This window comes from Dryobates pubescens, chromosome 34, assembly GCF_014839835.1.
Source record: "Dryobates pubescens isolate bDryPub1 chromosome 34, bDryPub1.pri, whole genome shotgun sequence".
In the NCBI taxonomy this organism is placed as follows: Eukaryota; Metazoa; Chordata; class Aves; order Piciformes; family Picidae; genus Dryobates; species Dryobates pubescens.
In genome coordinates this window covers 1,133,158-1,160,611 of record NC_071645.1, presented here as the reverse complement: position 1 = coordinate 1,160,611, position 27,454 = coordinate 1,133,158, and the positions used below count along the sequence as shown (strand labels likewise).

Genomic DNA, 27,454 nt, shown 5'->3' with positions numbered 1-27,454 from the left:
CAGGCGCTGCCAGGGCCTCAGGATCTACAATGAGCATCATCCCCTCTGCACCACAGCCAAGAGCCCCACGGGTGCCAGGCATTGCCCCTGGGAGCTGGCACGGAGATGCTCCCCGGGATGCCTGCTCAGGGGCTTGGCTCCTGCCTTGGCTGCCCTGTGCCAGTGGCACTGGGGCAGGCTGTGCCAGGCAAACCACGCACCGGGTGGGGAGGAATTTCAGCCCTGGCTGCCCAGCTCCCAGGCTGTTCATGTTTGGTTATTTCCTCTCTCTCTCTCTCTCTTTGTTACCTTCCACCTGCAGCCACAGGAGATGCTTTGGCCTCTTCCTGCCAGCAGGGGGTGAGTGCCAGCCGACCCTGGGCATCAGGAGAGGATGGAACGCAGCCGTAAGTGCTTCTGCCTGGGGGCAGTGGGTGAGGAATGGCCTCTTCACCCTGGGCTCCTGCCCTCCTCCTCCTCCTGGCTGCATAAGGCCGTAACTGCCGTGGGCATCCCTGAGTCCCCAGGCCTGTGCTCTCAGTGCCACCCTGTCCCTCTCCTGGCTGCTGCTCTGTGCCAGGAGGTGGCAGTCAGAGGACACAGCTACCTTGCCAGGGTGTCCCTGCCCCTGGGGCTCCCAGTTCAGCCTCTGGCAGGGTGCCAGTCCCTACCAGCATCAGGAGGGCAAAACTTCCCATGTGGTCAGGCATGGTGCCCACCCTGTGCTGGTGAGGAGGTTGGGCTGGACTGGGAGCTGCCACCCCGGGCTGGGGCACGGCAGATGTGCTCTCCATTGCATGAGGACTGATGTCTGCTGCAGCTCCTCTGCTTTCTCCCCTGGAACCAGTTGAACCAGTGGGTGAGGGCCAGTGCCCAGCCTTGCTGTGGCACTGCCAGTAAGGCAGCTGTGTCACCCAGAGAGGAGGGGACGGGCAGGATGTGCCAGGCTCCAGCACACACCCGGCTCTGCTGCAGCCCCCACCCAGCCTGAGCTGGGAGCAGCTCCTGTGGCACTGCTCTGGGCACAGACCTCCAGGCAGGTGAGTTGGTGGTGGCTGCTTCCTCCCCTTAGGGAGCAGAGCTGGGCACCTTCCGTGGCACAGCTGGTGGCCTGGTAACCCCTGCGTGGAGATGCAGCTTGGCCGCTGCTGGGGCTCTGCCCTGGAGCCATCCGGCTGGCCAGGAGGGCATCCGCTCCTGAGGGTGCCAGGGCAGGGAGTGCCACCCATGCCCGGCGCGGGGCAGGGGCCGGGCACGGAGCCACCGTCCTCCCACCCGCGGCAGGCGTCGGGGCCGGGGCAGTTTCGGCAGCAGGCTGATTCAGGGAGCCTCTTGCGCCACGCTCCTGCGCCGCGGCTCCGGCCCTGACTCACCCCCGCGGCAGCCTCCCTGACCTCCCCCTCCCGGGGCGCCAGCGGCAGGCAGCGCTGGCTGCCCCAGCCCTGGCACAGCGCGGGGGGCAGGCTGGTCCCGCCGGGCTGGCAGCGCTGCCCGGCGGCTCGGGGCGCCCAGCGGGTGGAGCGAGAGCTGCGGGCAGCGGCAGGAGCGGGGAGGGCCGCGGCCGCCGGTGTAAACAGTGTGACCACAGGGGAGATGTGCTCACCCCGCAGGCAGCTGGCTAAATTTAGCTGCTCTTAGCTCAAGCCTCTTCCGCTGTCACCTCGCTCCTGACGCTGCAGGGCACAGCACCCGGGCTCCGTGCCCGGCACATGCCCTGAGCCCTCTCTGCGGGCACCCTGCGCCTGACTGCACCCCCAGCCCTCTGCAGGGGGGCACTGTGGGGCTGACCGTGTGCCAGGGTGGTGGCAGACCCTGCTGTCCCCTCCTGGCACAGCTCTGGCTGCTGTGCCCACCGCCACGCTGCCTGGCTGCACTGGCACTGAGTGGGCAGCTCACTGGTTAGGGAGGCCCTGTGGGGATACTGGGGTGCAGGTGGGTGTGCCAGGGGCTGTGCCCTCTGTGAGGTGGGCCGATGCCAGTGCCCACTGTAGCAGCAGAGAAGGGTCTGAGGTGGTGTTGGCTGAGCGGCCTGGGGGAGCAGGAGCTGGCAGCAGCTGGCAAGGGGTGGTTGGCAGCGCTGGGTCAAGGAGTGGACTTGATGATCTTAAACCAACTGACCCTCTCCTGCAGGTCCTGTGGTGCCCAGCCTGTGCCATGGCCTGTGGGGGATGTGCTCTGTGCAGCACATAGCCTGGCATCAGCAGAGTCGTGGCTGTGGTGCCAGGGCACCTTGCTGTCCCCTTGGCAATGCCAGGAGCGTCGGCTGGCACTGGACTTCCCCAGCCCCTGCAGCGTGGGCAGGAGGGATGGAAGGGGTGCAGAGGGCCTGCGTGGCCCTGTCGTTGCCCGATGCCAGCTGCTTGCCTTGACAGCTGCATCCTCTAGAGGGAACTGCCAGCCCAGGAATGGGGCTGCCCGGGGCACGGCGCTGCGCGGCTGTGAGCGCTGGCACAGCCTCAGCCTGGGCTCCTGGCCGCTCCTCTCCGCTCGGAGTGCGCAGGGCGAGTGGCACCACCAGGGTGCCCAGCTGCCCAGCACAGCGTGATGGGCACCAGGCGTGCCTGGGTGAGCGCCCAGCGAGGCCAGGAGTGGGAACAGATGAGAATCCTGCTTCTGGGCTCCTGTTTGCAGCCATTCCTCTCCTCTTTAGGGTGAGGGACAGTGGGTTGCCCTCGGTCCTCCCTGGGTGCCCTTCCCAGGTCACCATCCCTGCTGCCAGCTCGCCTGGGGACGGCAGAGGTGGTGGCACAAGCTTCCAGCGCAGCAAAAGCTTCCAGCACAGCAACAATCTCTTTGCCTCAGCTCTTATCAGCCTGGTGGAGCACAGCCAGAGGGCGGAGGGCTGTGTCCCAGCCCCACGGCTGCTCCCTGCCCCCCAAGGGATGGTCAGGACCCCCTGCTGCCAGGGGTGGTGGTCTGCAGAGCCTTTTCTCCTTCTGCTTTCCAGGGCAGGAGTCCTTCGGCGCTCTTGGGACGGCCCTGGGCGTGGGGCTGGGCTTGCTGGCCCTGCTGCTGCTGGGCTACGCCTTCCTGCGCTGGTACCAGCGGGGGCAGTGCTGCCGGGGTGAGCGGGGGCAGAGCCGGGGGGCAGGCAGCCCTGGGCAGGGGGTGCTCAGAGACCAGGGCTGCAGGGCCTGGGCTGTGGGGAGCACGCCTGGTGCCTGCTGCTCCCTGAGGGATGGGGAACCCCCCCCCGGCAGGGTGGCTCTGGGGCCAGCTGGAGGTGGGCAGAGGCCAAGGAGAAGGATGCAGGGGGATGCCCTGCTGTGGCTGCCTGCCCATGCCCACAACCCTGCCCATCCCCTGGCAAAGGAAAGGTGAGTTCCTGGCACCGCACAGCCCTGACCTCTCTCTTTCCCACCTCCCCAGGGCCCGACTTTGTCTTCAGCCTCTACCACACGCGGTGAGTGGGGACCCGGGGTGGGCTGGGCGCTCCCTTTGCACGGTGCCAAAGTGCTGCCAACCCTTACCGGTGCCAGGCCTGGCAGGGGCTGGAGCAGGGCTGGCAGCTCGCTGATGTCTCTGCCATCCCTGCAGCGGGCTGGGGTCGGTGGCAGTGGAGTTGGTGCCTCCGTTCAGCATCAGCGGAGCCCTGAGCAGCGCCGACAGCGGCTACAAGCCCTTCCCCGGCCGGGGGCGCTGAGGGAGGAGCCAGCCTGGCCTGGAGGTAGGGCAGCGCCCAGCTCCTCCCTGCCCACTGCGGGGTGGGCAGGTCCCTGGCACCCCTGATGCAGCCCACGGTGGGAGCCTCTGTGGGGAGCTGTGTTCCACAGCTTCGTGCTTCCTCCTCCTCCTCCTCGCAGCTTTCCCTGGGGAAGCCCCAAGGGTTTTCCTTCAAAAGTCCTCCCCGTGGCTGTGGGGTCCTGGGGGCTCCCCCTGGGCTCTGGTTTGATTTTACAGATTCACAGAATGCATCAGGCTGGCAGGAAGCCTCCAAGGGCATCCTGCCCAAGCCCCTGCCCACAGCAGGGACAGCTCCAGCCAGAGCAGGCTGCACAGGGACACAGCCAGGCTGAGCCTGAATGGCTGCAGGGATGGAGCCTCAGCCCCCTCCCTGGGCAGCCTGTGCCAGTGTCTCCCCAGCCTCCCTGTGCAGAGCTTCCTCCTGGTGCCCAACCTAACCCTGCCCTGCTCCAGCTCCCCCCATGCAGGCTTTGGGTTGCATTTCCTTCTCCATGCCCTGCTGCCCTTGGCCTGGTGCTGGACAAGTGGCTGGTGGCAAAGGTGGCTCAGAGCTGGAGTGAGCTCCTGCAGCCCTTCCCCATGCTGCTCACAGCCACCCTGGAGTCAGAAAGAGCAACCAAAACCAGCCCAGGGGAACTCCTCTGCTCTTGCTTCTGTTAAAAGCAGCCCCTGGCAATGTTGGATTTCTACTGAAACTCACTCTGTGGTTTCTGGTTTTTAAAGAGCTGCTCCACCTGCTCCCTGCAGCTGCATTCCTCTTGCTGACCCTCCCTGGTGCCAGCTGCCACCCCTGTGCTGGTGCCCTGGCACAGCCTCCCCTTCTTTGAGCTGGGGGCAAGAGGGAGCTGCCTTACCCCAAGCTTCCTCAGCATGCATCCTGGAGAGAGAATTCACCTTCCCCACAGCTTGGAGATGCTCCTGGGGACCAGCTGCCTGCATGCCCAGGAGACCTTGTGCCAGGCTCTTGGTGCACAGGGCAGGGGGAGTATGGACATGCAGCTGGGCAAGGAGCCCCAGGATTGCAGGGCTGGTTCTGTGCAGCAGGGGAGAAGGCTGTAAGGAAGTGAGAGTGCTGCAGACTTCCCTCCTCAGCCAATGTGGGAATTTGTGCTCTGCACTCACAGTGCAAGGAAACCCCTCTGAGTTCCTCAGAAACCCCCTCTGGACTTTCTGGTGGCCTCCTCCTGCCCAGCAGCCTTCACCCTTGGCAGAGCGAGCGGCCCTGGAGGTGCCTGGAGCACAAAATCAGCCCTGGGAAGCTGCTTTGGCCCTGGGAGAGCAGACAGGGAGGGGTGAGGCAGTGGGGCTTGGGGACTGCTTCGTTGCAAACTCAGAAGGAGAAGGGAGAGAAGTCAGGAGTCCACCCCCATGGTGTGCAGGGACCCCACAGAACCATGGAATGGGTTGGGCTGGAAGGGACCTTCAAGCTCATCCAGTCCCAAGCCCCTGCCATGGGCAGGGACTCCTCCCCCCAGCCCAGGCTGCTCAAGGCCTCATCCAGCCTGGTCCTGAACACCTCCAGGGAGGGGGCAGTGAAGATGGGAGTGGAGAGCCCCAAGCTACAGCCCAGCTTGCCAGGGAGCTGGTGGCCAGTCCCAAGCCCCTTCCCTTCTGCTTCCCCAGCGCTGCTCCTGACAGGCTCTGTGCCATGCTGGGGGCTCTGTGGCCCTGCTGTGGGAAATGTGCAGCACTTGCAGAGGGTCCACGCTGGGGGGGTGGGAGGGGGAAGCTGTTTGCAGGGGTGCAGCCCCTCGCTGGGACAGCCAAGGTGTGGTGATCCCTGCTGGAGGAGGAGCAGGAGGAGGCTGCTCGCAGGAGGGACTCGGAGCCAGAGGTCTTCGCAGCGCTGGGCTGCGGCTGAAGCCAGGAAATGTGAGCCCCTGGGCTTTCCGGACCGGCCCGAAGCCGACCTGCGTGTGCGGGCTGGGGCTTGCCGACAAGCGCCTCTGCCTTCGCTCGAAAGGAGGAGAGCCTGGAGGAGGGAGAGGGAAATGTGACCTCCCAGCCGCCCCTCGACGGGTGGTGAGCGGGAGCCGGCAGCACTCAGCACTGCGCAGGATCCGGCCACAGAGCTTGACGTCAGGGGCTTGAAAGGAGGAGGGGAAAAAATCCCCTCCTGCCGTTTGATGACTCTGCTGCTCCCCTGATGACTCTGCTGCTCAGAGGAAGCTGAGGGGGGAAAGGGAAAATCCCCAAGCCCTAAAATGCTCAGGGGCAGAAGAGAGGCTGGAAAGGAGGGGCAGAAGGATGCTGACAGCTGGCAGTGGGCACCCAGAAAGGCAGCAAAGCGCCAGGAGTTCTCCTCCTCCCTGCTCTGATTCCTGCCTTCAGCTCAAGACAAGCACTCCCCGAGCTGGTCCCCCCCCACCTCAGCAGCTCCCTGGGACTGCCCTGCAGTGAAGCTTCTTGGAAAGCAACTGAGTGCTGGGGAAAGCCTCTGGTGAGCTGGCAGCAGGCAGAGGCAGCTCATGGTAAGCTCTTCCCACCTCATCTTCTTTCCATTCTGACACCAACTGTTGCTGCTCCTCCTCGTGTGGGACCTGCTCTGCCCTGGGGGTACTCCTTGTCCTTGCCTGCTGTGTGGTCCCCTTGGGATGCTGCACACCCAGAGCCCTTCCTGAGACATCCCCTGAGCTGCTTCCCCACAGCACAGCATCCACCTGGGAGAGCTGCCCTGGCCCTCAGCTGAGAGTGAAACTCCTGGGGTGGGGAAGATTTGTTCTCCTTTCTTGTGCTGGGGAGATGTCCTTCCCCCTGCGAGGCAGAGCCCTCTGCTGCGGGGGACAGCCCCTGCCTGAGAAGGGAAAGCACAGCTTGACCTTAGCAGGGGATGTACAAACGAGTGGAGCAAAGGCAGGAGGGCCACATCCTGTCTGTATTTACACATTAAATAGAATAAATAATGTCTGGCTGCAAGAGTTTAGAGCATGGATCACGGGGTGGGCAAGGCTGCCCTGGCTCACACAGCGGCTGCTGCGCTTGGCCTGCGCCCCAGGGGAGCCAGATGGCTCCCTGAGGCCTCTGCCACCAGGGCTGAAGGCTGGGAGGGTCTCTCCCTAGGTTCAGGAAGGTTCTTTGCTCCCTGCAAGTGAAGCCAGCCAGGGTGTGAGCTCCAGGCCCTCAGCAGCAGGAGGGCAGAGGGCAGGCTGCTGCTGGCTTTCGGGCTCTGTGTTGTGACAGCCTCGGGTGGCAGCGCAGCACCGATGCCAGCTGGAGCCACTCCCCCACGGAGGAGGGAAGCTCAGGGCTGTCCCCAGCCCCAGGGGTGGCCTGTCCTGAGCCCAGGGCTTGCATGCCCTGCACTGGGCTGCTGGGAGGGCAGACAAAGCAGGGGCAGCCCCTGGAAACATCTCAGTTTCCTTGGGCTTGGTTGTCAGACGTGATGGGGACCCAAAGATCCTTGGGTTGGTGGTCAGATAAAGTGGGGACCAGCCCCCCCAGCACATTCTGGCCCCTTGCCTCGTTAGCTTTACCCCCCCAGGCTGGCTGGAGGGAAGGTGCAGGGTGTGCTGGGGGCTGGCCATGGTTTTCCTGGGGACAAAGCAGCCCCAGAAGGAGCTAAGCTGGCGCTCCCTGGGCACCACTCAGCTCGAGGCAGTGCCATCCAGGGGCTGGCAGCAGCTAATCAGAGTAGCTGCTCCCCATGGGCAGTGTCTAGATGAGGTAGTTGGGTTGGCATGCAGGGCTGGTGGGCACCAGCTCCCTGGCACAGGGCTGGCTCACAGGCGGCTGTCCTTGCTGCCCCCGCTCAGCAGGCTCAGGGGGCTCATCTGCACCCCGAGCCACTTGCTGGTGCTGAGGCTGGAGATGAGGGGCAGTGTCCCCAGGAGGTCAGTGTTGAAGGTGCTCAGGTCAAAAGGAGACTTCAGGAGCTCGGGGCCAGCTTTGGAGGCCAAAGGAGCCCCTGGAGCCTCGTAGCTCAGCAGTCCGGGGGCTTGGGGCCCCACTTGGCCGGACAAATCCCAGGCAGTGGGCCCCCAGGGGGCCCCCCAGGGAGCAAGGTCCTGTAGGTGGCTGTGGGGGTGCTCAGGAGAGGACTGTTTCAAATAGCCCTTGACCACAGCCAGCTCGGAGCTCTCCAGATCCAGCACGGAGTCACCGCTGCCCTGCAGGGGTCCTGCCCAGCCCGCGGAGGGCAGCCCCTTGGCCGGGTCCTGCCTTGGCTCCACCCTGCCCCTGGGCTGCTGCAGGTAGCCACGGAACTCCACGTCGTGCCCACAGTCCTGGCTGGCAGCGGGGCAGAGGCTGAGCTCCTGGCCGTGGGGCAGCCTGGCCTCGGTGGGGTTCCCCTGCCCGCTGCCCCAGCAGGGTGTGGGGCCGGGGGTCCCCAGACCCACGCCGCTGTCCTCACTGGGGGGCTCCTGCTGCTTGGAGCCCTGGGGCCCGGGGCTGGAGGAGCAGCTGAGCTGGGAGGAAGAGGAGGAGGCGTGCAGGCAAATGCCACTGTCAGTGCTGGTGCAGCTGCTGTCTCTGCTCCCCATGGCCCCCAGTCCCAGCAAGCACATCTGGTCCTCAGGCCGTGCTGGGGGCCTCCAGCCCTCCTCCAGAGGCAGCTGGGCCCTGCCGGTGGGGCCACAGTCCTGCTGGGGCTCCTTCTGGCACAGGAAGAGCTGCTGGATGGGGTCTGGGCTGCCCAAGGACGAGGATGACTCCTCCAGCCAGAGAGAGCTCTGCTTCATGAAGGACTTCTGGGGAGAGAGACAAGAGAGGGTGAGCTGTGCTTCGTCCCTGCTCATCACCTGCCCCTCCCAGCCACTGCCTGAGCCTGCAGCCCCCTGCCCAGCTGCCTTACCAGGACAGATGGTGGCCTCACAGGTTTCTTGAGGTAGGTGCACAGCAGCAGAACCCCCAGGAGACCCAGGAGCAAGAGGGTGAGGAAGAAGGAGCTGCCGATGATCAGGACAAGCTCTGAGCCCCCTGCAAGAGAGGAGGTGCCTGGCTGAGCAGGGAGAGGCAGAGCGCTGGGTGCCCTGGGCAGGGGCACACAGAGGAGTCCCCAGGGTGAGGGGGGGTCCCAGGCCACAGCAGGGACACTGTCACTTACTGTCCCTGGGGTGGGTGGTGATGCACTGCTCCTGGGTGCGGGCAGCCTTGGTGCTCCTGCTGGCCACCTCGGGCTCCACGCTGATGCAGTACTGAGTGTCCCACTGCAGGCTGCTGAGGTTGAACTCTGGGCTGGTCTCCAGCACTTTGTACTGCAAAGAGCAGAGACTGGGCTGGTACCTGGGAGCCCCCCCAGCCCCTCTGGGAGTGCTGGGCCCTGTGCTTTCCTCCCTCCTCCTGCACCGCTCCCTGGGGGAAGTCTCCCACTGCTGACAGCAGCTAGACCCCAAACCCCCCAGCAAAAGCTGGCAACCTACTGCAATGGAATCAGAGAACCAGAGGGTTGTTTGGGTTGGAGAAGGCCTCCAAGATCCTCCAGTCCAACCTTCAACCCAGCACCACCAGGGCCACCAAACCACAGCCCCAGGGGCCACAGCCACAGGTTGCTTGAACCCCTCCAGCCATGGGGACTCCACCACCTCCCTGGGCAGCCTGTGCCAGTCCCTGACCACTCTGGCAGCAAAGATTTTTCCCTCCTCTCCAACCCAAGCCTTCCCTGGCACAATTTCAGGCCATTTCCTCTCCTCCTATCACCTGACAACTCCAGGGAGCCGTAGAGAGCAACCAGGTCTCCCCTCAAGCCCCCCGAGCCCCCTCCCTGCCAGGCTGTGGCTGTGGGGAAGCTCAAAGTGAAGCTTTACAGGAGGCTGTGCTTTTAAAGATGTGCTTTCCAGCCTGGGCAGCCCTGGGAGTGCCAGCTGGGGCCAGCAAGAGCCCAGGAGCTCCTCTCACCGTCCAGTTGTCCTGCGTCCTCCTGACGTGCACCCAGTACCTCCTCGCGTGCTGCTGGATCTCCTCGTACCTGATGCTGAGGTTGCCCACCCGGAGCAGCAGCTGCAGCTGCACGTGGATGGTGTTGCCCCTCACAGAGAGGCTCTGGCCTGCCAGGCACAGGCTGGCTGCAAGCAAAAGGGTTGGAGGAGCACGTCAGAGGCTTCTCCTCCTGCTGCACCTCCCGGAGCCTTGGCGGCGGTGGACAGAGCTGTGGCCGCTCCTCGCGGTGCTGCCACCTGTGCCAGGTTTGTCCCAGCCCACAGAGAGAGACATCCCCACTCTCCTCTGTCCCAAAGCTCTTCCCAACAGCTTGGCACCCTGACCTCTGCCACCCCCCTCAGCCATGGGGTGGGAGCAGATGCCTGACCCTACCTTCCCGTGGGGAGAAAGAGTTGGTCCTGTGCCACGGGGACGCGAGGTTGCCGGCCACAGCCCTGACCTGTGCGTAGTAGCGGTGGGCAGGATCCAGGGTGTAGTAGGTGAGGTCACAGGAGTGCCCTGAGATGTTCATGCAGGCTGGGATGGGTGCCCAGGAGACATTGGTGCCATAGCTGTGGGGAGAAGCACCTGGCATGAGAGCAGTGCGGGCAGGTGCCAGGGGCTCAGTGGTCACCGCTGTTGACGCCAGCCCCCGGGCAGGGCTGGAGCCCTCTTGCTGTACTCACACTTTGTGCTCCACTTGGTACTGGACGTGCCCAGGGGCGTTGTGCCCAGCCCCCCAGCGCAGCAGGTGGTGCCCAATCTCTGCCTCGAAGCGCACGTCCGTGGGTTGTGCCAGCCCCTCACCTGTGGGACCGAGGGGAGGGCTAAGTGAGGGCTGCCTGGCACGGGGCTGGGCACAGCTCTTCCCAACAGCCTCCTCCATGACTCTCCCGGAGCTTCACCCCCAGCCCAGCCCAGAGGCTCTCGGCGCTTTTCTGCCCCCGGAGCGGCTCCTGCGGCAGCTGCAGCCCTGCCTGGCCGCGCCGCTCGCGTTTGGAGTCAGCTTTCCGGCTCTGCCCCTCCGCCGTCCGGGAGCAGCAGCCCTGCGCACACCTCCTGCGGGTCGCCTGGCAGCAGAGCATCACTCGGTAACTTCTGCCTCCCCTTCGGCTCCGGTTCCCTCGGCAGGCACCAAAGCTCCCCGCTGCCCAGGCAGGATGGCTGGCAGCAAAGGGCTGTGCCAGCAACAGCTGTGCCAAGAGCTGGGGCATTTCGCCTCGGTACGAGACACCATGGTCGACGCTGGTGGGGCTCAGCAAGGTTCGTGCCCCAGGGCTGATGGTCTCTAGGCTCCCAAGCAGCAAAGAAAGGTGGGGGCCGAGCAGGCAGCCCTGGCTGTGTCCTGTTCCAAGCAGTGCCCACTCTGGGTGCCCCCGGCCCGGTGCCAGTACCTCGGGTGGGGTTGAGGGTAGCAGAGCAGCCCGCCCGGAGCTGCGGGGTCCCACACGGCCAGCGGGGAGTTAGGGAGCAGCGGGGTATGGGCAAAGGAGACTCACCGTCTGCCGGCCGGGCGAGGAGCAGTGCCACGCAGAGCGCCAGGGCTGCGGTGGAGGGGGCCATGCCCGCTCAGCATCCTCTGCGGGCACCGAGCCGAGCGCCGTCTGCGCGGCGGCAGGGCGCCCAGCTCTCCTCTTTCCCCCGTGGGCTGGCCCCGGGTGACGTCTCGGAGGCGTTAGCGCAGCGGGAGGAAAGTAGCTGCGTAGCCACTTCCACTTTTCTCTGCCGCCCACCCACGCAGCCTCTGCTGCCCTCCCGCCCGCGCTGAGCGTTTCCTGCCCGCAGCCCTGGAGGAAGTGCTCCGGGGACTTCTCTGAGCAAAGCTCCCTGCTGAGGAAGGGAAAACGGGAGGGGATGATGCGTGCTGTGCCTCACTGTCAGGTGGGGTGTGAAAAGCCCAGCCCGGAGCAGGGGGGATCCTTAGCGCCTAGGGTGATCTGTGCTGCCTGGCGGCGTCCCCTTGAGCCACTTCTGCCAGCAGCTGAAGCCAGCCAGGTCCTGGCCAGCCCTGGAGACCCAGGAGGGGTTTCCCATTCTCCCTTCCTTCGGGCTCAGCCTGGACTGCTTCAGCTTTTCCCCATTTCTGGGGCCAAGTGACAACCTCTGAGCTGTTTGGTGTCCTCCACACTCAGGCTCCGGCCCCACGGCCCTGTCCTGCCTGCCTGGTGGTGCTGGCCGTGGGTGCAAGGACCTGAGCTGCCACCAAGCAGGCTGCCAGCCCTCAGCTTTGCCTGCTGGCAGGCTGCAGTGCACAGCCAGGGGCCCTGGGATGGAGAGCAGCTTGTGCCAAGGAAAAGAATTTCCCCCTGGGGAAGCAGTGGAAAGGACTCAGACCAAAAGAGCAAGAGAAAGCAATCTGGGCTGGGGGGGTGGTGCTGGGGGGTGCCTGGAGGCAGAGAGGATCCCAGTGGTGGTGCTGGGGGGTGCCTGGAGGCAGAGAGGATCCCGGTGGTGGTGTTGGGGGGTGCCTGGAGGCAGAGAGAGGCTCTGCCCCTGCTGAGGGATGGGCAGGGGAGCACAGCTCCAGCGGCTCCCTGCCTTCCCCCCACCTCAGGCATTATTCTTCCCTCTGCAGGGGACCACCTGATGTCCTGGCAGCCTGCTGCAAGCTGGTGAGTCAGACCTGGCAGCCAGTGAATCTGGGAGCCCCACAGCTCACCCCACACAAAGCCACAGCTCCTGCTTTGTCTAAAGGTTTGAAACCCGAAAGCAACAGGACCGAAAAAAAACAAACAAAGGAGGAAGGAGCTTTGTGGAAAGGACCTCCTGGGGCTGGCCCTGCAGAGGAGGTGCCTCAGAGGCTTGGGAGAAACAGCTGCAATTTAGGGGAACATGAAACAGGCTGAGGACAAACGTGCTGCTGGATGCCCAGCCCAGGAGTGCTGCACTCGCCCCCTGCTGCTTGTGCTGGCATCCAAGCTGCTGCTGCACAAGGGTGGGCACTGCCAGGTGCCAGGGGAAGAGCTGGTGGTGTTGGCACAGTGTGGTGTTGGCACAGTGTGGCATTGCCCCCCACATCTGCTGCCCAGGGTCCCTGTCTTGTCTGTGCTTTCTCCTCTCCTGGCATCTCTTTCAGGACCCACCTGGATGTGCTGCTGGGTGACCTGCCCTGGGTGACCCTGCTCTGGCAGGGGGCTTGGCCTGGATGACCTTCAGAGGTCCCTTCCAGCCCTTCTATGAGCCCTGGACTGCAGGATTGGTGTCTCCTGCTGCCTTTGCTCTGCTGCAAAGGGGTCCACGAGGGACCCCCAGGGCCAGGAGGGCAGAGACAGGCCTGCCCTTGCAGCCTGAAGCAGGTGGGTGCAGCAGTTCCTGCCCAGCACACAGCCCTGGCACCAGCAGGGGCCTGGTGCTCACCACAGCCCTGCTTTGCATCAGGTGTTGCTGAGCACCTGAAACCAAAACCCCACAGGAAGGAGCAGCCCTGAGGGAGAGGTTTTGAGTTAACCCCCCAGAGCACTGCCAGCTTTCCCTTGCATCTTCACAGCCACTGAGTAATCTCTGAGTAGCAGCAGCTGTATTTTGAATAACCTGGAAAGCACCTGAGGCAGAGCCAGGCAGCAGATCGTGGCCCAGAGCTTCTGCAGCTCCCCTTGGGTGAGGCTGGAGTGGGGCTGGGACCCCAGTGGCTCCCCCAGGGATGTGACTGACCCTGAAATGCCTCCTTGCAGGCCACTGCTGGGCAGTGTGACACCACCACAGAGAAACCCATCCCTCAGGACACCTGGCACAGCTGCTGCAGCTCTTCCCTGCCCTCCACCCCCAGGGACCTTGCCCAGGGTGGCAGGGAGGGTTGCCCAGCCCCAGAGGGGCAGGTGTGGGCAGTGATGCTGGCTGGCTCTGCTGCAGGGCAAAGCATCCTGCCTGGCAGAGCAGGGTCACCCTCTTCCCTTCCCAGTTCCCTCATGCCTGGAGGGAGTGGAGGAGCTCCTGGGCTCTCCTGGCCTGGCTCTCTTGGCTTGCTGGGTGGGAGGGAGCAGCAGTGCCCAGAGGAGCAGTTACCAGCAAGAAGCTGTGAGGATTTCACCCAGGAGGTGTTGCACACACATGACATTTAACACCAGGCTTCTGAGGTCAAGGCCAGGCACAGAGTTCTCTGTATCTTGCTTGCAGTGGGTGGCTTTGGAGAAACATCAGCAAGGAAACATTCCTGGAGCTGCCACCTGAAGCTGCTTTCTGAGAGGGCCTCTTCAGAAGAGGATGAGGGAGGCACAGGGGCAAGGCTGGCTCAGGGCTGTCTGGGGACACAGCCTGGAGAGAGGTAGGTGCAGGGCTTGGCAATGACCTGGCCAGAAGAAATCAGCAGCAAACACCCAGATCAGTATGGATCAGGTGATGTTTTGAGGTCCCTTCCACTCCTTCACACTCTGATTCTGTGCCCTGAGCATCAGTCATCTCCTCCAGGCAACCCTCTCTGGCTGCCCAGGTTTGGCCCCAGGCTGTGAGCAGCAGAAGGGCAGGAAGTGACTCCTCTGGGAAGGGATGGGATGGGGAGCCCCAGGACAGAGTGGAGAGGACAGCAGGATCCATCCTGGGCTTTTCAGCCTTGAAATCAAGAGAGCTTTGGAGATGATTTCCTTCCAGCTTGGCTGGCCCTGGCTGTCTCCTGCCCTCGTGATGAGCAGCTGTGGGTGGGGAGCTGGATGAATAAGGGACTGAGTGCTATGAATAACACCAGGAGATACGTGCCTGGGAAGTAGTGCTGGGATGGGGCTCACAGGGGGCTCCACACCACCAGACAGAGCCTCCTGGGCCATCAGAGAGGTTGCAGGAGGAGGCCACTTCTTGCCATGACCTCTCAGCCCTGAGGCTGCTCATCCACCCTGGCCAAAGCTGGGAGCAGCCTGGGTTCCAGCAAACACAGAATCAGAGTGGCTCAGGTTGGAAGGGACCTTCAAGATCATCCAGTCCCAAGCCCCTGCCAGGGGCAGGGACACCTCCCACCAGCCCAGGCTGCTCAAGGCCTCATCCAGCCTGGCCCTGAACACCTCCAGGGAGGGAACAGCCACAGCCTCCCTGGGCAGCAGTGAACAAACACATGAAACTGTTTGGACTTCAGGGAGCACAGAGTGAGGCTGAGCCTTCCCCTTTTGATGTGGATATTTTATTGCCCATTTCTCCCAACTGTGAGTTCTGGGTCATGCAAAGCATTCCCCAGCTCTTGCCCACAGGGGATGTGGGAGGCTGCTGCTTTCTCCTTGCACAACTCAAGAGCATCCTCCCGTTAGCAAGGAGGGAGAAAGCCTCTGGGGCTGCACTCTGGGGGTTCTCAGTCACCTGGGGCACAGAGAGGGTTTTGCTGGGCATGGACTTCCCTTCTTCTCCACCTTCAGCTGGCACTGACAGCCTAGGCTCACAGACTGCATTGGGTTGGAAGGAAGCCTCCAAGGGCATCCTGCCCAAGCCCCTGCCCACAGCAGGGACAGCTCCAGCCAGGGCAGGCTGCACAGGGACACAGCCAGGCTGAGCCTGAATGGCTGCAGGGATGGAGCCTCAGCCCCCTCCCTGGGCAGCCTGTGCCAGTGTCTCCCCAGCCTCCCTGTGCAGAGCTTCCTCCTGGTGCCCAACCTAACCCTGCCCTGCTCCAGTCTCAAACCATTGCTCCTGCTGCTGCCACCCCAAGCCCTCCTGAGCAGTCCCTGCCCAGCCTGCCTGCAGACACTGAACTGCGGCTCTGAGGTCTCCCTGCAGCCCTCTCCTCTCCAGGCTGAGCGGCCCCAGCTCTCCCAGCCTGTCCCCCGGCAGAGCTGCTGCGGCCCCCGGCGGCACGGGGCTGGTGTTGTGCAGGCTGTGCCTGGAGCAGTTGGGAAAGAGGCAGCGCCGGCGCCGGGCAGGTCCGACTGGTTTCCCTCCGCGCCCGGCGCTGGCACTGACGTACGAGCCCCAGCTCGCCAAACACCTCCTGCCCTGTGCCTGCGCTCCCGAGTGCCGGCCGCGCCGCCAGGGATGGCAGAGCCGCGGCGCTGACCCCAGCCCTGCCCTGCCCATGGACGGGAAAACCTCACCGGTAAGGCGCCGGCAGCTGACCCCGGCCTGGCACGGGGTACCCGGGGGGGCTTTGCTCGGGGCTGGGGGGGTGCCTGGCTTCCCCCTCTGCCTCCCCAAGGCGTTGTCTTGGCGGCAGGAGAAGGCTCTGGGGTGAGCTGCCCGTGGTGTGCTGCCTCTGGCACCCCTTGGTACGTGGTGAGAGCAGCAGTGCCAGCAGCATCCCTGCTGGCAGGGGCGGTGTTGTGCCCCTGGGCCTGAGAACCAGGGAGACCAGCCGGTGCCACTTGGCACCTGTGGGAGCTGCGTGCTCCTGGGCCTTCTGGCTGGCATGGTAGCTGTGGCAGCACGCTGGTGGCCTTGGCCCCCACTGCTGTGCCTTGCCCACTCTCCTGGCAGCTTTCTCCATCCTCTTCTCGAGCTGGGGTGACTCAGGCTCACTCAGTCTTGGTTGTGGAGCCTTGCTGAGCATCCTGTCATGGGGCAAACATCTTTCCTGGCTGGGCACTGGTGAGGGCAGCAGGCAACCACCGTGTCAGCAGTGCCAGTAGCAGCTGGAATGGGACAAAACTGGCAGTGATGGGGTGGATGAAGCTCGAGGGGGGGCAGGACCAGCTCTAACAGCCACTCCCTTCCTGCATGCAGGTGCCTTGGAGGCAGCCAGGAGCAGGGGCAGAGTGGGCACATGCCAGGTGCTGGCTGGGTCACCAGTGCTGCCCTGTAGTGTCCACATCCCGGCTCTGGGTGGCCCTGAAAGTGGGCAGCAGTACTGCATCTCGGTGGGAGCAGGGCAGGAATTGGGATGCCCACCCGTGGAGGTGATTACCCCACACTGGGCATCCCCACTGGGCCACCTGGGCTTTGTCACTGGGCTTAAATGGGCCATTAGGAGTCCCAGGTGCCACCCTTGGCTTTGGAGCTGCAGGAGAGGTGGGTTCCTCTGTGGGTGCCCTGTGTGCCCATCTGTGGAATGGGCTGAGCAGGGATTACTCACCCCTGGAGCATGGTCTGCCAGAAGGGCTGCAGGTGCCGGCGAGGGACAGCCCATGAGCTGACTCAGTTGTCACCTGCGCTTGCAAAATGGCCCTCACCCGCTCGGGGGTGGCACTTCCCTGCCGCCCCCTGGCAGCACCCAGCTCCCGGCAGCATCCTCCTGCCCTGTCCCCAGCGCCGGGGGTCTGTCCCCCGGCAGGAGGCACAGCTGAGCTGCAGGATGGCTGGGGGTGGGGGGAACGGGGAGCCTGGGAGCACAATGCTGCTGCTGTGTGCTCGGTGACCTGAGCTGCTGCGGACGGCGCTCTGCGAGCAGGTGGAGGAGCCAGGTCCCTGCCCCCGAGAGGGCTGCGAGCGGCGGGGAGCGCTGGGGAGGGGCAGCACCTCCCCGGGCAGCACCTCCCCGGGCAGCTCCCTCCAGCCAGGCTGCCTCCCTCCGCTCTGGATGCTCCGAGCTGTGGGGAGCTGCTGTGTCCTGCTGCTCCGCTGGGACGTGGCTGGGCCCCGGGTCAGTTGCAACACCCCAGGTGTTGCCTGGCTCCTTCCGCTCTCCCTCCCACTCCTGTGGCTGAGTGCTGGCTGCCTTCCCTCCACACCACCCCTGGATCCTGAGCCCGGCCCCGACCGTCCCCTGCTGGTGTGGACCTGGTGGCCTCTCCTCTGCAGCACGGAGCTGAGCTGCAGCAGGTCAGTGCACAGAGCAGGTCGCTGTGTGGAGGCTTCTGTGGTGCTGCTCTCTGTGGTTTTGCTCTGCTCTGCTCAAAGCCTGAGAGCAGAGCAAAGAGGGAAGGAGCTGGGGGCTGTGCTCATAGAAGCAGAGAATTGTTTGGGTTGGAAAAGCCCTCCCGGAGCATTGAGTCCAGGCATTGATCTGAGACCACCACGGCCCCAAGTGCCACAGCCACAGGTTCCTTGAACCCCTCCAGGGATGGGGACTCCACCACCTCCCTGGGCAGCCTGTGCCAATCCCTGACCACTCTGGCAGCAAAGAAATTGTTCCTAATCTCCAACCTAAGCCTCCCTTGGCACAATTTCAGGCCATTTCCTCTTGCCCTATCACCTGATACCAGAGAGAAGAGACGGCTTAAGCCAAGGGCCCAGGCTGCAGGCAGCTGGGCTGGGTGTGAGGCGAGCAGGGCTGGCCCAAGTCCCCCCTTGTCCCCAGCATCCCTTGTCCCCAGCTATTTTGAAGCCAGCCCTGCCAGGGGAAGGAGCTGGTGGTGCTGCCCCTCCCCACAGCAACCCCCAGCAGTGCTGAAGACCTTTGTGGCTGCCGGAGCCTTTCAGAGAGGAGATCAGAGGAAGGGCTGAAACCGCAGCCAGGCGTGAGAGAGGCATGGCTCCGGGTCTGACTTTTACTGAAAGGCCAGCAAAGGATGAGTAAAGGTTTTGTGGGCAGCAGTGGCAGGGGCAAGGCTCACTCCTGGCAGAAACAGCATCCTGGAGCTGCTGCTCTTTGTTGCCTCCTCCCCTGGCTCGAAAGCTGCAACCAGTTGCGCTGGTTACTGGGAGCTGTGGTAAAGGGTTTTGTTTGCTAGCTGCTGGGACAGACCCGAAGGAAAACCTCGGACTTTAGACTCTGAAAGCAATAAAATAGGTGAGAGCTCAGCCAGGTGTGAAAAGGTGCTTGGGCTTCCTGCTGGGGGATAATAGGAGCAATTTAAAGCGTTGATTGGAGTTTGCACACCGGAGCTGGGAGTGCTTCGGTACCCTGCGGCGCTGCCTGGCTGGGGAAGCTGAGCTGTGTTCCTTGGTGTGATGGATTCGCAGTGAGGGTGTGAGGCACTGGAACAGGTTGCCCAGGGAGGATATGGATGCCCCCTCCCTGGAGGTGTTCAAGGCCTTGAGCAGCCTGGGCTGGTGGGAGGTGTGTGTCCCTGCCCGTGGCAGGGGGCTGGAACTGGATGAGCTTTGAGGTCCCTTCCAGCCCAACCCATCCTGTGAATCTGTGGAGAGGTTTGTCCTGAGCAGAGCTGGAGATGACAGCTGAAGGGTTCTGACTGCTGCAGAGTGAGCTGTGTGAAGCATTGGGTGTGTTGGAGGCAGCAGGCAAATATTTGCCCAGGTGCCTGGCACTGTTCTGGGCATTTGCAGAACTCCTGTGTGCACATGGGCAGGAGAAGTTCTGCCCCTGGGGTCACCTCTTGCTTTGTTTCTGCACAGCAGGGGAGCAGCACCTTGGTGTGGTGCAGCACCTTGGTGTGGTGCAGCACCTGCTGCAGTGCAGGACCTGCTGCAGCTCTGGCTCTCTTGCCCAGCACTTTCTAACAAGGGGCACTGAGATGCCCAGGGATGTCTGCCGGGGTGATGCCTGCTGCAGGAGCTTGAATCCCATCAGTGAGGCTGCTCAGACTCAGGGGCAGGACACTGCTGGGGCAACCTGGCTGCTGTGCCAGCCCAGCCCACCCACAGCACACACTGAGGGGCTCTCCTGGGCTCCCTGGCACCTCTGGGTGGGCCCATGAGAAGGCAAGCCGGGGGCACGGCTGCCCTGGGCTTGCCCTCACGGCTGCTGGGAAGGTCAGGCACAGAGAAATGTGGCCCTGGGCTGCAGGCTGAGCAAATTCAGGCTTGCTCTGGCTGCCTGGGGGGAAGGGCTGAGAAGGGGGTGGGTGATGCTGTGAAAGAGAAACTGCCTCTGCTCCTCCCTGAGCATGCAAGAAGCCAGGGAGCTGCTTGCTGGGTCCCTGTCCCCTGGTGTTGAGTGAGGATGTGGCCCGTGCCAAGGGGCCCGCAGGCAGCAGGAGGAGGTTCGTGCCGGGGGGTGGCTCTTGGCGCCTCGCTGCTGCCCAGGGCAGGCGGCCAGGCAGGCTCCCTGGGAGCCTGGGGTGCTGTGCCTGGGCTGGGAGCAGTTTGGGAGGCAGAGCTCAGGAGGTGGCATGTCCCTGGCGATGCTCAGGCCAGGGGCAGAGCCTGGCAGGAGGCTGCGTGGCCACACCGGGTGTGTGACTCAGGGGATAATGCCCAGGAAGTGACAGCACCGCCCGGAGAGGGCACAGCCTCTCACAAAGCACCGGCCTGAGCAGGCTCCAGACCTGCTCATTAGGGCTCCTGAGTCCCAGCAGGAAACACGAGGGCAGGGAAAAATCCAGCTGGAAAGGGACGAGCTGGCACTGGTGGCTCCTGCTCTGCCCCTGGCTCCCTGCTCGCTCTGCCCCTTCCAGAGCCAGGCACCAGCCTGGGTGCTGCTGGCTGGCTTGCCAAGGCAGGGCAGGGGAAGCTTTCTGTCACAGGGGAAAGCCACCTCCATGTGTCTGGAGTCCACCTCCTGGCCAGTGAGTGGTGCCAGGGTGGTGGGCCGGGGTGTGGGTGCCAAGGTGGCCACACTCTGCTGCCAAAGGATGGCAGCTCTGCTTCTCCCGGGGGTGCCCCTGCTGTGGGACAGTGTCTGCAGGGACAGAGAGAGCCTGGACTGCTGTGGCTCCCCTTGAGCAGCCTGAGCTGAACGTGGTTGTGTGGAGCTGAGAGGCCCTGAGGACCTGCTGAGGGCAAGGCCCAGGCTGGGCTGGCAGTGCCCAGTGCTGGCTGGCAGCGCCCTTGCTGTCCCTGTGAGGCACCCAGCTGCTCCTCATTGCCAGAGCTGTGCCTGGGGTCTTACAAGGGGCAGAGGAAGCAGCACTTCTTGTGGGCTCCCCTCTGAAGGAGGAGGAGGAGAGGCTCTGAGTGCTGATGGAGCTCCTGGAAGAGGGTGTCTGGAGGAAAGGAAGCAAAGCAAATGCATGGACCAGGAGTGACACAACTGCAGAGCAGCATTCCAGGGTGCAGGACGTTTCAGGGCTTGGAGGACACTGATGGTTATTAAGTGTTACTAAACAGCTGCTGGAAATTGCAGTGTATTTTTCAAATGGCTAATTAGGGCCAGATGCATAAATTGGGGCACTGGCCCCGTGGAACTGGGCCACAGCGTGGCTGACCCCATGCCAAACACCCCGCTGGTTGCTCTGATCCAAGGCAGCAGCTGGGCAAATCTGGCCAGCAGCTACCTGAAGGGGGTAAGGTGTGTGCCAGGCAGGGCACAGCTCAGGCTGGAGGGCACAGAAAGAGGCCCTGCAGCGGTAACTCTCCACGTGGTTGGTGGCACTGGGGAAGAACAGCCACCAGTGGCAAGGGATGGCCAGGCTGGGGAGCTCAGTGCCATGCCAGGGACCTTGGTGCCGTGCTGGGGAGCTTGGCTCCACGGCACCTGGGGGGCAGCCGCGGGGGCAGGCCGGGGGGGCAGTGGTGATTGGCAGTGACAGTGTCCCCTGCTCACAGACCAGCAGTGTCCCTGCCAGCCTCCATGCCTCCACAGTCAGCAACATCTTCGGTGCCCGAGCTCCACAGCCCCGAGAGAGTGTCCTTGGCATCAGCTTCAAGCCCTACAGCCCCGAGCCCAGCACAGCCTCTGCCGCCTGCACGACCTGTGAGAGCCCACGTAAGAGGATGGTGCCAAGGGCAGGCTCTGGCAGCCCTGGCCCCTGTCCCACCTCAGCTGGGGAGGCATGGAGGGAGGCAGGGAGAGGGCACCTGTGCCCACTGCGGGCACAAGGCCTAGCCCCAGGCTTGTGTTTCCCTGGGGGTGTGCGGGGTGCAGGGGAGCAGGAGGGGTGATGCCGTGAGACAGTGTGGGGTGTGCATGGCCCAGCTCACCCACATCTTGTGGCACTCTGGGAGGCCAGGGTGCCAGGGGACATTCTGGAGAGGCAGTCTGCTCCCCCTGAGCGCTGTCTGTGCCCTGCTGCCAGGATCCTCCATGTTCAGAGCTCCCTGCATGAGCCAGCGACGCCTTGCGCTCATCTTCTGCGTCTCCATCCTCATCGTGCTGCTCATCGCACTCATCCTGCTCTGTGAGTGGGGTCCCAGCTGGCACTAAGGGGGACATCCTGAGGGGCCGGGGGTCAGCAGGGGCTGGGCACAGCTCAGAAGGGCTGGGGGTCAGCAGGGGCTGGGCACAGCTCAGAAGGGCCGGGGGTCAGCAGGGGCTGGGCACAGCTCAGAAGGGCCGGGGGTCAGCAGGGGCTGGGGAGTGCCCCAGGGAAAGCCCCGGGCCCGAAGGGAGCAGTTGTGCTCTTCCCATTTCCTGGCTGTTCCTGACATCTGGTGGACAGGCAGGAGCAGATTGCCAGGGAACGGAGATGTGCTGCGGGGGCTGCAGTGGTGCCTGGGGGGAAGGGGGCTGCAGGATGCTTCCCTTCTCCCGGGCTTGCTTCGGCAGAGCACCTCCGGCAGCACCCACGCTTGCCCTCTCCGAGCGCGGGGTGAGGAGGCAGGACGCAGCGCACAGGGAGCAGCCTGTGGGTGGAGAACAGGCACCGGCACCGGGAAGTCCCTTCGGTCCCGGCGACGCCCAGCTGCTGCGGCTGGGGGCTTTGGAGCACTGCGCAGGCTGCACGCATCCGAAGACAAGGCAGGGGGGGTCTGCCCCTCTGCTCTGCTGAGAGCCCACCTGCAGCACTGCCTCCAGTTCTGGGGTCCCCAGTACAGGAAGGACACAGAGCTGCTGGAGTGGGTCCAGAGGAAGCCACAGAGATGATCAGAGGGCTGCAGAACCTCCTCTGTGGGGACAGGCTGGGAGAGTTGGGGTGGTTCAGAGAAGAGAAGGCTCCAGGGAGACCTTAGAGCAACCTTCCAGTACCTGAAGGGGCTCCAGGAGAGCTGGGGAGGGACTTCTGACAAGGGCTGGGAGTGGAAGGATGAGAGGCAATGGCTTTGAGCTGGGACAGAGGAGATTGAGGCTGGAGATGAGGAAGAAATTCTGTAGAGGGTGGGGAGACACTGTCACAGGTTGCCCAGGGAGGCTGTGGATGCCCCCTCCCTGGAGGTGTTCAAGGGCCTGCCAGCAGCCCTGGCCTCACAGTGCCCTTCCCTTGCTGCCAGTTATGTTCTGGAGGTCCCAGACTGGCATCATCTACAAGGAGCCTGCCGAGAGCTGCAGGGACAGCCCCGTGCGCTGCGACGGAGTCGTGGACTGCTCCCAGCGCAGCGACGAGCTGGGCTGCGGTGAGACCCCCCAGGGGTGCAGGGGCTGAGGGGACCCTGGGGGTCTGGGTGCTGCTGACCCCCTGCTCCCTGCCCGCAGTGCGCTTCGCCTCCGACCAGTCCTTGCTCCACGTCTACTCCAGCGAGGAGAGCCAGTGGCTGCCGGTGTGCAGCAGCGCCTGGAATGAGTCCTTCTCCAGAAAGACCTGCAGGCAGCTGGGCTTCCAGAAGTAAGTCACAGGTTGTGCTGGGCTGCAAGGGAGCCTCCAAGGGCATCCTGCCCAACCCCTGCCCACAGCAGGGACAGCTCCAGCCAGAGCAGGCTGCACAGGGACACAGCCAGGCTGAGCCTGAATGGCTGCAGGGATGGAGCCTCAGCCCCCTCCCTGGGCAGCCTGTGCCAGTGTCTCCCCAGCCTCCCTGTGCAGAGCTTCCTCCTGGTGCCCAACCTAACCCTGCCCTGCTCCAGTCTCAAACCATTGCTCCTGCTGCTGCCACCCCAAGCCCTCCTGAGCAGTCCCTGCCCAGCCTGCCTGCAGCTCCCTTCAGACACTGACCTGCAGCTCTGAGGTCTCCCTGCAGCCTTCTCCCCTCCAGCCTGGGCAGCCCCAACTCTCCTAACCTGCCCCATGGCAGAGGTTCTGCAGCCCTCTGATCATCTCTGTGGCCTCCTCTGGACCCACTCCAGCAGGTCCCTGTCCATCTTGTGTTGGGGAAGTCATCCTGTTGGGGTGCTGGGCACCTGCCAGCCCCCTGGGAGTTACTCCTGCCCTGGCTGGGGGCACTCTGCTGTTCCCCCCAGTGCTGTGCTTGCTGTTGGAGGCTGTGTCCAGCTCTGAGCATTCCAGCCTGTCCCCAGCTGAGTTCAGTGCCCAAGCAGGTGCAGGTGGTGGGTGCCCAGCTGGGGGCACCCTCACTGTCCCTCTCCTCTCCCCTCCCAGTGCCTCTCAGACAGAGTACATCCCCCTGCACCTCTCCGGCAAGAGCCTCACTGTGAGCGAGGAGCGAGAGACCATCCAGCAGAGCCTCAACAGGTACCAGGCAGTGCCACCTCCTGCCCCTGCCCTGCTGCCACAGGGCTGGGGCTGAGGCTGCCTCTCCCTCTTCTCTCCCCCAGCTCCCAGTGTCTCACGGGAAAGTACGTCTCCCTCCGCTGCACAAGTAAGGGGCTGGCTGGCCAGGGGCGGGCACTGCCAAGGCATGCTGGGGAGCCCTGCCCTCCTCTGCTTGGCAGGGCCAGGCAAGCAGGGCACCCTCCAGCATTCCCCTGGCCTTGGCTGGTGCCTGGGGCGGTGGGGGCTGTGCGCCTGCCCCCAGGCTGCCTTGTCTCAGCCCCGCTCTCCCCGCAGCCTGCGGGCAGAGGATCTCCGGGAGGATCATCGGAGGGAAGGAGACCTCGGTGAGCAAATGGCCCTGGCAGGTCAGCGTGCAGTATGGCCCCATCCACATCTGTGGGGGCACCCTCATCGACGCCCAGTGGGTCCTCACCGCCGCCCACTGCTTCTTCATGTGAGTGCTGCTGCCCCGCGCCGCCCGCGCCCAGCCTGGCGGGCACCGGCTGCCAGCAGCCCGCCCGGGGCCTCACCCCTCGCTGCCCTCCCTGCCCAGGAACAGCATGAAGATCCTGGACGACTGGAAGGTGTATGGAGGGGTCTCGGACCTGAAGCAGCAGGCAGAGGGCATCCCTGTGTCCCAGGTCATCATCAACTCCAACTACAGCGACGACCACGACGACTACGACATCGCCCTCATGAGGCTCTCCAGGCCCTTCACGCTCTCAGGTGGGGCTCTCAGCTCGCTGTGCCATGAGGCCAGGCCTGGCTGGGGCTGGTGTTGGGGGGGGGGGGGGCAGAGAGTTTTGGGGGTGGGCAGGGGCAAGGGGCAGCGTAGAGCCCTGCAGAGCCATCCCCTGAGCCGCCCCCGGCTGCAGCATCCTGCCCGGCTGCGGCCACACCGCTGTGCCCTGGCTGGGATGTGGCACATCCTCACCTGGCATGATGTGTGCCGGGCACCTGCAGGGAGGGAAAGATGCCTGCCAGGTGAGCAGGGGGCTCACAGCCCACCAGGCAGGCTGGCACGGCCTGGGGCGCACAGCTGTGCAGCCGGCATCCTGCTGCTCCCCGTGCCCACCGTGGGCAACTTTGGCAGGGGGCCTGCCTGGGTGGGCACGGAGTGGGCAGCCTGTCCTGCCAGCACGCCCCTCCCCAGCTGCAGGGCTGGTGGCTGCGGTGGGCGTTTGGCTCCCGGGTGACTCCCAGCTCTCTCCCTGCCTGCTGCTCCTGCTGCCCCCTGCAGCCCAGGTGCGCCCAGCCTGCCTGCCCATGCACGGGCAGCGCTTCCAGACCGGCAGGTCCTGCTTCATCACCGGCTTCGGGAAGACCAGGGAGAACGAAGGTGAGGGAGCACACAGCCCCCCCGGGCCACAGCCCCCCCGGGCCCTCTCACACAGCTCTGCTCTGCTGCTCTGGGCTCGGGTTTGGGCTCCTCACACCCACTGAGAGGCTGGAGCAGGGCCAGAGAAGGGCAACAGAGCTGGGGAAGGCTCTGGAGAGCAGGGCTGGGGAGGAGCAGCTGAAGGAGCTGGGGGTGTTCAGGGTGGGGAAGAGGAGGCTGAGGGAGACCTCCATGCCCTCTGCAGCTCCCTGAGAGGAGGCTGCAGTGAGCTGGGGGTTGGGGTCTGCTCCCCACTCTCAGGTGATGGATGAGAGGAACTGGCCTGAAATTGAGCCAGGGGAGGCTTAGGTTGGAGGGGAGGAACAATTCCTTTGCTGCCAGAGTGGTCAGGGACTGGCACAGGCTGCCCAGGGAGGTGGTGGAGTCCCCATCCCTGGAGGTGTTCATGATCCCTGTGTCTGTGGCACTCGGGGGGGATGGTTTGGTGGCCCTGGGCGGGGGGTTGGGGGATACACCAAGCTCCCCCTGCCCCACAGCTCTCCTGCCTTGCAGACAACACCTCCCCGAAGCTGCGGGAGGCAGAGGTGAAGCTGATCGACTACAAGGTCTGCAACAGCGACAAGGTCTACGAGGGCTACCTGACCCCGCGCATGATGTGTGCCGGGTACCTGCAGGGGGGCAAAGACGCCTGCCAGGTGAGCAGGGGGCACGCAGCCCGCCGGGCAAGGCTGGCACGGGACCGGCGCAGGGGGCGCGCAGCCCGCCGGGCAAGGCTGGCATGGGACCGGCGCAGGGGGCGCGCAGCCCGCCGGGCAAGGCTGGCACGGGACCGGCGCAGGGGGCACGCAGCCCGCCGGGCAAGGCTGGCACGGGACCGGCGCAGGGGGCGCGCAGCCCGCCGGGCAAGGCTGGCACGGGACCGGCGCAGGGGGCGCGCAGCCCGCCGGGCAAGGCTGGCACGGGACCGGCGCAGGGGGCGTGCAGCCCGCCGGGTAAGGCTGGCACGGGACCGGTGCAGACGGCCGTGCGCCCCGCTGCCCAGCTGGCATCCTGCCACTCTCCGTGCCCCTCGTGGGCGGCTTTGGCAGGGGGCCTGCCTGGGTGGGCACGGAGCCTGCCTGGGTGGGCACGGAGCGGGCAGCCTGCCCTGCCAGCAGGCCCCTCCCCAGCCGCAGGGCCGCTGACTGCGGTGGGTGTTTAGGCGTGGGGCTGGCAAGCCTGCCCGCTTTGCCCACCCCCGCTTTGCCCACCCCCGCTTTGCCCACCCCCGCTTTGCCCACCCCCGCTTTGCCCTGCGCTCCTGGCTGGGTACCAGCAGAGGGACATCTCCTGTCCCCTCTCCTTACTGCCCTGCCCCTCTGTGCCAGGGGGACAGCGGAGGACCCCTGGTCTGCGAGGACAGCGGCCACTGGTACGTGGCAGGGGTGACGAGCTGGGGCACAGGCTGTGGGCAGAAGAACAAGCCTGGCGTGTACACCCGGGTGACGAAGCTCCTCAGCTGGATTTACAGCAAAATGGAGGTGAGGTGGCATGCCAGGGACACCCGTGGGTGCCCCCCAGCCCTTGGCACCTCACCTTTACTCTCTCTCCTTTGCAGAGTGAGAACGACTAAGGCCAGGAGGGAGCCTTGCCTGGGCTGTGCCTCTCGGGTTGGCACGGGCCCCTGCCCTCGGTGACTACCAGGGCATGAAGCTACCAGCAGACCCCCCCACCTCTCTCAGGGCTGCCCACGCAGCCAGGGACCTGGCACTGCCCCCCCAGAGCCTGCAAAGTGCCTGTGCCCCCAGCCGGCGTGCGGGGGGCGGCCTGGCAGCAGCTGGGCAAAGCACCCTCGTGGCTGGCAGCAGGCAGGGGGCAGCAGCCTGTGCCAGCAGCTGGCCTTGCTGGCTGCTCCCCCCGGGTCTGTGGTTCTCCTGGTGCAAATAGATGTCTCCAGACAGGGTGTCACGAGTGCTTCCTGGTGGGACTGTGGGGCCGCTGGCACTGCCCCTCCAGCTGGTGGAGGCTGCGGATGGGAGCGAGGAGCAGGCAAGCACTGGGGTGCCCACGGTGAGGAAGGGCTCTCCTCCTCCACATGCTGTTGCCAGGCTGCACCTGTGCCACCTCTGGGCGCAGGATGGGGTGTGGTGGGCACGGTCCCAGCCGTGTGCCGTGCTGCTGACACCTGCCAGGCCACGCTGCCCCTCCTCAGGCAGGGCAGAGCGAAGGGGGCAGCGTGAGGTGCAGTTGCATCACCCCCTGAGAGGAGCAGCAGCTGCTGTGGGGTTTAGAACCCCAGAATGGGTTGGGTTGGATAAGGCCTCCAAGATCATCCAACCCAGCCCCACCATGGCCACCAAGCCCTGGCCCCAAGTGCCATGGCCACAGGTTTCTTGAGCACCCCCAGGGGTGGTGTTTGCAGATGGCTCTGGGGAGCTGATGCCCTCCCCGTGGCAGGAGTGCCAACCTGTTTGGTTTTCCATGCCCTGGATGTGCCCTGAGCCACTGCCCATTCTCTGCCCTCATGAGGAGCTTGGCATGGGCATGGGGCAGGTCTGCTTGCAGGAGGTGTGACAGTAGGCAGCAGCAGCTAAAGGCTGAGGTGGAGAGTGCCCAGCCAGTGCCC

General features: G+C 64.7%; 2 protein-coding genes across 2 annotated transcripts; one reads left to right on the top strand and one right to left on the bottom strand.

Annotated features, from left to right (window-relative positions):
- Positions 1–7,160: 7,160 nt before the first annotated feature.
- On the bottom strand, positions 7,161–11,082 carry IL10RA (interleukin 10 receptor subunit alpha). Its single transcript, XM_054176132.1, has 7 exons — positions 11,019–11,082; positions 10,206–10,326; positions 9,913–10,091; positions 9,499–9,665; positions 8,708–8,858; positions 8,456–8,580; positions 7,161–8,351 (listed from the first exon to the last, which is right to left on the bottom strand). The coding sequence occupies exons 1-7, from the start codon at positions 11,080–11,082 to the stop codon at positions 7,383–7,385; spliced, it is 1,776 nt and encodes a 591-aa protein (XP_054032107.1). The 3' UTR covers positions 7,161–7,382.
- A 4,356-nt stretch (positions 11,083–15,438) lies between these two features.
- TMPRSS13 (transmembrane serine protease 13) lies at positions 15,439–26,782 on the top strand. Its single transcript, XM_054176101.1, has 13 exons — positions 15,439–15,526; positions 20,752–20,911; positions 21,222–21,323; positions 22,354–22,476; positions 22,556–22,685; positions 23,397–23,489; positions 23,573–23,616; positions 23,805–23,964; positions 24,064–24,236; positions 24,751–24,849; positions 25,402–25,544; positions 26,217–26,369; positions 26,447–26,782. The coding sequence occupies exons 1-13, from the start codon at positions 15,506–15,508 to the stop codon at positions 26,459–26,461; spliced, it is 1,416 nt and encodes a 471-aa protein (XP_054032076.1). The 5' UTR covers positions 15,439–15,505; the 3' UTR covers positions 26,462–26,782.
- Positions 26,783–27,454: the final 672 nt, after the last annotated feature.